Source organism: Echinops telfairi, unplaced genomic scaffold, assembly GCF_000313985.2.
Source record: "Echinops telfairi isolate 266 unplaced genomic scaffold, ASM31398v2 ScPeMD7_41;HRSCAF=154, whole genome shotgun sequence".
Lineage (NCBI taxonomy): Eukaryota > Metazoa > Chordata > Mammalia > Afrosoricida > Tenrecidae > Echinops > Echinops telfairi.
The window spans coordinates 3572964-3581414 of record NW_022103939.1 but is presented as its reverse complement, the minus strand read 5'-3'; the positions used below and the strand labels follow the sequence as shown (position 1 = coordinate 3581414).

The window sequence follows — 8451 nt, the reverse complement described above, 5'->3', positions numbered from 1 at the left end:
CACACACGGAGAACGTGCTTAAGAATCCACTGTGATGGGAAACGTTTCATTCTTAAAAAAATAAAATAGGTAGTTATGAACGTTAGGTTTTGTTTTTCCTCATGGGGTCAAAGGTACCTAAGTCAATGACTGTGAAAAATAGGGAACAGAAATCAGGTATTGATAGTTTTTCCATTTTCATTTGTGTGTGAATTTTAAATATAATGTGGGCCCATAAAGCATGAATTCAAGTCAAAATGTTTCAGTGAACACGTTTCAGCAGTTCAATTTTATAACAATTATAAATAAACTTGTTAAATTTTTCTGGACAATGCCAGAATTTGGATTTTTTTAAAGTACATTTTTTATTGAGGGCAACTAAATGGTGTTTGTAGTATTTTAATCACGCAGTACATTCCATCCATTCACTATACTTTTCTAACTAATTGTCCTACATGCACGTATGTGTTCTTAATGTTCTCTGTCTTCTCTGCTGTTCCTGTAAGTTTGCTGTTAAAATACATTAAGCTGAAAAAAACAAAACAAAAACGATGCCCTTTCCTTCAGTCCCCGCTGGTTAGTCCTGACCTGCCAAACATAGCTGTGCTCAGTTTTAGGTTCTCTGTCCATCCTTCTGGGACAAGGCCTGGGGATTTTCTTTGTCTTTTGGGGGAACTATGCAGATGGAGAGTCCAAATGGAATCCCCTCGCTCCCCGAGCAGAATGCTTATAAGTGCAAGGCCTCAGAGGCATTTGCAGAGCCCTAGGCTCTCCACCTAAGACATTATCCAACCCAGGTAAGAGTACCTTATAAGATGGAATTCATAAGAGAAGAGTGGCCACCAGAAAGAATCCCCAGTCCATTAGGGTGAACAGAACTGGGACCTGGGACAGCCCATTTTAGATCTTGCTCCTGTATAATTCTAACATAATCTTGGATAGAATAAATTCTTTAGTGGAAAGAAAATGTTTTGAAAAAGATGACGACAACATAGGTACAGATGTGTTGGACACAATGGATATATGTATGGATTGTGATAAGAGCTCCCAATGAAATAAAATTTTTAAGAAGTTATAAAAGATAGAGCATAAACCTACACACAAAAACGCTGGAGAAGTTTCTAGTCACTAAGCCAATCTTTGGGTCTTAAACACTTGCAGACTTTAAATAAGTACTGTATTTTATACTCATTAAATACAGGAAGGTAGCATGGGAACAACACAGCATTATCCTGACTCTTAGAGAACTTACATTCTGCCTGGGGAAATATATACGAGGGGACTTTAAAAGTTCAAGGAAAAAATGGAGTCGCGTGGTAATGGAGTTATTCCACAAACTTTCTGAAGCCCCCTTGCATTCAGCAGGCAACTCCGAGCACGATACGAGTCGGAAGAACAAGGGAGGCGGGGAGCACGGATGAAAGGTGAAGGCAGACTTGCCCTAGAGGAGCCGGGAGGAAACTGGGAAGCGGCTGTGCCCTTACAATTCCAGAAAAGCCCGTGGCCTGTTCTCAAACACAACATAACAGGGCGCAGCTGGGAAAGGGAAACCAGATTCTCAAGAAGGTACAGAGCAGCATAGGAGGTGGCAAAGCTGTCGGAAGTCAGGGAATATGTATGAGGAGAGAGAACATCGGTGGGAGGTTGCCTTGCAGTGAAATCTTACACCTTTATACTACTACAGAGTAGGAGCTGCGGTAGCCTTCAGATACATTTAAGGAGCGTCTTCTGGCAAGGGAGAGAAATGTCCAGGAGATATTCACACTGCATTGGGGTTAGAGGGAAAGGATGGAGCTCAGTGAAGCTGACCCCAAGGCTTAGCCTCCCTCCCTCTGGCCAACAAAGTGCATTTCTTCAGTCCTGCTATTTTCATGGAGATGGATGAGAAGAAGAGATGTGATTGACATGAGACACCCATCGTGAAAACAGTTCTCCACTTTGGTAGGTACAGGGAAGGGAACAGGGGTCAAAATTAAGTCCATTCTTTTCAGGCCTTCGGGCCAGTTCAGAGTACTGGAGATATTAGCTTGGATCTGACAAAGGCTGTGATTATCAGGGGACTTATTTTCGGAGAAGTCAGTACTTTACCCGTAATAAATAGGTATACATTTAGCATCATGTGTTCATTTGAGTATTGTGATCCCCTCCTGCAATGTGAACGCCTTGCCGAGCCCAGAAAGAGACCATTGCTAACAGTGTATTACTCAAAAGTGATGGGTCTCAAATGGTATCAGAAGGAAATATCGCAGGGAAATCATTTCCGTCGTTTCACAGATGAAAAGGCTAATTGATAAGGAGGAGGCATGGGGACAGAATAAAGATTTACTTGGCAAGGCCTGCTGATATTTGCAATGAAGAAGTTTCCCCTTAGGAACGAAGCAAAACTATTATTCCCTGGATGACTGCTTCATTAGACCTTTGATTAATATAATATATTGCTCACATTATGAGATCCACTTTATTACAGATGGGAGAGAGGTAGACAAGTTCCGCTTTAATTATAAATCCACTATCAAGGAAATGATCATGTTGTCTTTGATCGTCAGGAGACACTGAAATTGATTCTTTAAAATGATTGATCACCTTTGATGCTGTGTCCTTAAAAGCATGTGGGCTGAGGAATCAGCTTGGCAAAAGAACGATATTGGGTAAAGATTGTAGACTGCTGGGACTCTGTCTGATGTATACATGAAAAGACAAATGGCAGGAGAAAGAGGGTAATTGGAAAGGCTTTTATGGAGGACTATCTACAGAAACACAGGCAGGTTTAAGGACCGATGATGCCCCTGTGATGAACAGCAGGAAGTGGCCAGTACCTATGTTAGGCCTGCTGACCAGACAAGGGAAGGTGCTGTCAGCAGAACACAGGAGGAGTCAAGGTGCCTTTTGTAGAAAGCACAGACACTATCAAATACACCTCACTGGAAGAGAGCTGGGAGCTAAATGCTCAATAACCCTCACCCCACTTTCTCATCTCCTGGGTGAACTTAGCTGGAAATCAGAGAAAGGAGAATCTGGGTGATGCAAACCCCAAAAGTCAGCTTCTCGGTCACAGCAAGGATCCGAAGGGGCGAATGGAGAATGACCAGCATAAAGATAAGGATGCCATGCCAGTCTCCTATCAGCTAAGCCTCCCATCCCACCCCACCTGGTCACTTCAGTCACGGGCTGGCCCCTGGGTAGCCCATTCCTTCCCTCTGGGCCCCAGTGCCTGATTCAGCCTTTTTAGCCTCTCTGTTTACATCTACCACCAATAGTCTGCGTATGTGAGAATCTTCCAAAGGCAAAGGAGCCTGGCTATGGAGAAAAAGTTCTATAGGATAAAGTCACCACAGCGGGGCCACGTGGACCGCACCCTTCCAGCATCATGGTTCCCTAGAAAAAAGACATTCCAAAGTTCTTTGAAATCTACTGCATGCATTTTTGGCTTTGCACATTAGTATCACCGGTTGAATAAAGAGAGCTGACACGGAATGTTCCTGTGTGTAAGGCATTGCATTCTCATTTAATCCTTCTGATGACCCCCCGCCCCCCAAACCCGCCCCTCACAAAACCCCAACAAACAAACAAAAATATCATCTTGTGGTCTAGAGAATTTACATTTGTTGTGAAGTGAAGTTAGTGGTATGTAACTAATGGGATAAAGCAATTGGCCTAAATACTCCACTGCCAGGGTCTGAAAGTAGAGAAGAAAGAAACGCCTTATGCCCCCTCCTTCCTTTGTTGCTGCAATAAGTGCCAGCTACTTTGTTCCTACGTATAATGAGCCCCACACAATAGAATGACAAACTGTCTAGTCCTACGCTGTCCTCAAAACTGTTCCTGTGTTGCGTCACTACGTAAGTGCATCTCAATGAGGGTCTTCGTCTTTTTCACTCTCTTCCAAGCACGGAGTGTTCCTCAAGGAACTGTCCAAAGAGCACGAGGCCAAGTCTTGCTAGCTTCTCTTCTAAGGAGCATCTTCTAAGACACATTTCATTCTTCTGGAAGCCCGTGCTATAATCAATATTCTTGATCAACACCATCATTTAAATGCATCAACTCTTCTCTGATCGACTTTATTACTTGCCCAGCTTTCACATGCATATGAGGTGATGCAAAATAGCGTAGCTCGAGTCAGGCACATTTTACGGCTGCAAATGCCCTCACAGTGACATCTTCGCTCTTTCATGTTTAATGAGGCCGTGTGCAGCAGATTTGTCCAATAAAGTAGGTCTTCTCATGTCTTGACTGTCGTTTCCATAAATATTGATTGTGGATCCAGGTAAAATAAAATCCTCGAAAACTTCAACATTTTCCACAATATTATATGTATATAATATATATTATGAGAGAAAGATGGGACTTTCTACTCTTGTAAACAGTTACAGTCTTGGAAACTCAAAGGGTGTGATTCTACCCTGCCCTATAGGGTCATAATGGGTCTGCATTGACTCAGTGGCAAAGAGAGAGGGTGAGAGAGAGAGAGAGAGAGAGAGAGAGATACACTTAATAGATCTGATCTAACACAGTTCAAAATGTAGAAGAGTAAACTGTTTATGTATATTTTCCTTTGTTTACATTCCCCTGATATATTTAGGGACTTAGGGAACATATAGTGGTATGAGCTTTTAGATGTTAAAACAAACAAAACCCACAGATCTGCTTATTCATTTTTTCTAATATGCATTCCTCTTCTAGCCAGTTTGCTCTGGATCCTGAGCATGCAACATTTCTCCTTTGGCAAAATCTACATCTTCTAGAGTCACGCCCGAATGTTTTATAGAAGGGAGAACGTCTTCCATGCTTTGGAATGTTATCAGGAGAGACCAGTCCCTGGAAAAGGACATCACACTTGGTAAAGTAGAAAGGCAGACAAAAAGGGGAAGATCCTGGGCAAGATGGGTTGACCCAGTGGCTTCAACAATGGGCTCAGACGCAACACCAATTGTGAGGCTGGCACAGTGTTTCCTTCTACTGGGCATGGGGTTGCTATGAACTGACCTGAAGGCACCAGACGACAGCGGCATCTTTGTGCCACTATCTACTGAACTTATCTTCTTCCCTCTCATTTTCTAGACTCTTAGAACATTTTTTACTTTCATATCGCCTCTCCATAAAGAAAAAAGATGATTACAAGAGTCTGTCTTTGGGCTTCAGGCATACATACACTGAACTGCAGCCGTCAGCTTTAGTCTTTTAGAAACCACCTTGGTAGGGGCTGGTGAAGTCTATTTCACCACTCCACACCTTTGCCTTGTGATTTTTGGCTGAAGTTTAGACATGATGTCGGCTCGTGCAATAGTGTATGCTGACTCCAAACTTACGTATGGATTTACCATAGAGTCTACAGAGCGTCGAGGTATCCTTCTGTCCTCTGCCTCTCTCCACTTTAGTGGGTCTTCTTTTCTTTCCAGGAGACCTCCCTCTGTGAAACCCTCCACTTTAATGGTAAGAGCCACCGCACAGCCTAACTGTGTCAGTAAATCACCAAATAGGTATCTGGCTCTCTCAGTTTAATTCATTCACTGGTACAAGAACGCTACTCCTTGGGGATCATACTACAAAAAGATACTTACACATATATTCTTTTAAATACTTATGTTGACTTGCATTTGGAAAATTTTTATGCACATTATGATATAGTACTAACATGATGCTTAGACTATGCTATTATTATTTTTTGTAATTTCTTTCAGGAAAGAAGAGGCTCACTGCACAGTATCTTATTTATTGAATGATCCTATGTATTATAATACTTAAGAGTAAAAGATGCTTCTCTTTTGTTTCCAGAGGGGGAAAAAAGTTCTGCGGCATTTTGGGGCACAAGTAAGAATATTCATTTATAAAAAGCCATGCTTACTTTTCATAATGCCTGCTGGGTGCCCAGTTCCTTCCAGCTCATTGGCATTCCAGGGCTGGAGTCCCTGCACCTCTGGCTTTCCATCCCTTTCGGCTCAATGTACCTGGTGGCTGTGTTGGGGAATATGACCATCTTGGCAGTAGTCAGGGTTGAGCGCAGCCTACACCAGCCCATGTACTTCTTCCTGTGCATGCTGGCTGTCATTGACTTGGTTCTTTCGACTTCTACTATGCCCAAATTGCTAGGCATCTTCTGGTTTGGTGCTGGTGACATTGGTCTGGATGCCTGCTTGGCCCAAATGTTTCTCATCCACTGCTTTGCCACTGTGGAGTCAGGAATTTTCCTTGCCATGGCTTTTGATCGCTATGTGGCTATCTGTGACCCACTACATCACACCTCAGTGCTCACCCATGTGGTGGTGGGTCGTTTGGGACTGGCTGCCCTTTTCCGGGGCATACTCTATATTGGACCCTTGCCTCTGATGATCCGATTTCGCCTGCCTCTTTACAAATCCCGGATAATATCACACTCCTACTGTGAGCATATGGCGTTAGTTACTTTGACATGTGGTGACAGCAAGGTCAACAATGTCTATGGACTGAGCATTGGCTTTCTTGTGCTGGTTCTGGACTCAGCAGCCATTGCTGCCTCCTATGTCATGATTTTCCGGGCTGTGATGGGGCTAGCTACTCCTGAGGCCAGACTGAAAGCTTTGGGGACATGTGGTTCTCACATCTGTGCCATCCTTATTTTTTATGTTCCCATTGCTGTTTCTTCCCTTATTCACCGATTTGGTCACTATGTATCTCCTCCAGTCCACACCCTCCTGGCCAATTTCTATCTTCTCATTCCTCCAATCCTCAATCCAATCGTCTACGCTGTCCGCACAAAGCAGATCCGAGAAAGACTTCTCCAAATCATGAAAATAGACGTGAAAAGCAGATGACGGCTGCTTCCTTCTTCCTTCCCAAATATGCTCATAAAAAAAAGACGGGTTATAAATCTTTATTTAAAAAGAAGCCTGCTTCTCCAATTGGGAGCTTACTCCCCTCAGATCCTGAATCCATCTGTAGGATCCCTATTCATGATATGCTGGGCTCTTAAAATGGACTAGCTCAAAATAAGAGAAAGCTACCAATTTTAGAATTTATACTAACAACTGGGCCAATAAACAACACGATAATAAATGGATAAAAGATTAAAGTTGTCAGAGATTTCATTTTTTTAATCCATAATCAACACCCACGGAACAGCCATCAGGAAATCAAACAATGTGTTACATTGGGCAAATCTGCTGCAAAGTGTTAAAAAAAATGCAAAGCTGTCCCTTTAAAGGATAAGGTGCACCTGACCAAAGCCATGGCATTTTCAATCATTCCATATACTTGTTAAAGCTGCAAAACGAATAAGAAAGATCAAGGAAGAATCAATACCTTTTAATGATGGTGTTGGTGAAGAATTTAAATAGGCTATGGATATCTAGAAGAATGAAAATTAGAAATCTGGTTTGAAAGAAGTATAGCTAGAATGTTCCTTAGAAGTAAGGATGGTAGGAATATGTCCCACCTACTTTGGACATGTGGTCAGGAGGGACCAGTCTCTGGAGAAGGACATCATGCTCGGTAAAGGAGAGAGCCAGCCAAAAAGAAGAAGGCCTACAAGCAGATGGACTGACACAGTGGCGACAAGAATGGGCTCAATCATAGGAACAACTGGCAGGCTGATGAAGGAATAGGCAGGGTTTCATTCCGTTGTACATAGGGTCACTATGAGTCAGGGCAGACTTGGTTTACAGATGAGTTGGATAGGTATTGCCTAAAATAAATGGAAGTTACATTGTAGCCAATTTTTTAAAAATGGCACTGAATGAGTAGAGAAGTAAAGTCTTCCCAATGGGTAGAACTCCAAGTGTCGCACCTGATCATCCACTTTCTGTGCAAGAAAAAGTGGCCCAAAATGAGGATGTAAATCTGTGCCCAATGACAATGGTCTGTTGCCTTTTCAGGCTTCTAGGAAGTTGTGCAGATTTTTGTTTCACCAGAAGTCAACTGCTGTAGAAGAGACATCGAATAACCAAGTAACAAATAATTCTGCTGGCTGGCAATAGCTATATTCCGTTGGTGGTCACTTTAGAATTAGCATCATAGGTTCCTGAGTGGAATGTCATAAATAAAGACCATGTATGAGCCCAGCATGAATACTCCAATTGACCAAGTTTGACTACTATTGCCTCTTAATGTCTAACATGTCAGCAATAAATACCAATGGTAAAACCCAGATATGACACTTTTCCTCCACTTAACATTGGGCTGCGTTTCTCCTGGAAAAGTCAGGGACTCACAGACATAGACATTGATGGGCATTGTCTTTCTCACCCACACAGACATGGCCTGCACCCTTCTTTGAGGGCTTTACTGTATATCTATAGTCATGAATCCCTTGTGACATAGCATCTGAACAGGGACTAGTTTAACAGCAAAGGTTGTATACATGATAGGGAACATGTCCATACTGCACTGGTAGTATCACACACCTCACCAACCAGAAGACGGTGGCCTCAGAGAATCCTAGATTAGCCTTTGAAAACAGCTGAGTAGCAGCTTAAAGGCAACAGGTCAAAAACGCAGGGG

The 8451-nt window shown here is 42.7% G+C and overlaps 1 protein-coding gene across 1 annotated transcript; it reads left to right on the top strand.

Annotated features, from left to right (window-relative positions):
• The first annotated feature begins 5813 nt into the window (after positions 1-5813).
• Positions 5814-6767, top strand: LOC101638881 (olfactory receptor 52M1). Its single transcript, XM_004717530.1, has one exon. The coding sequence runs from the start codon at positions 5814-5816 to the stop codon at positions 6765-6767; it is 954 nt and encodes a 317-aa protein (XP_004717587.1).
• The last annotated feature ends 1684 nt before the right edge of the window (positions 6768-8451 follow it).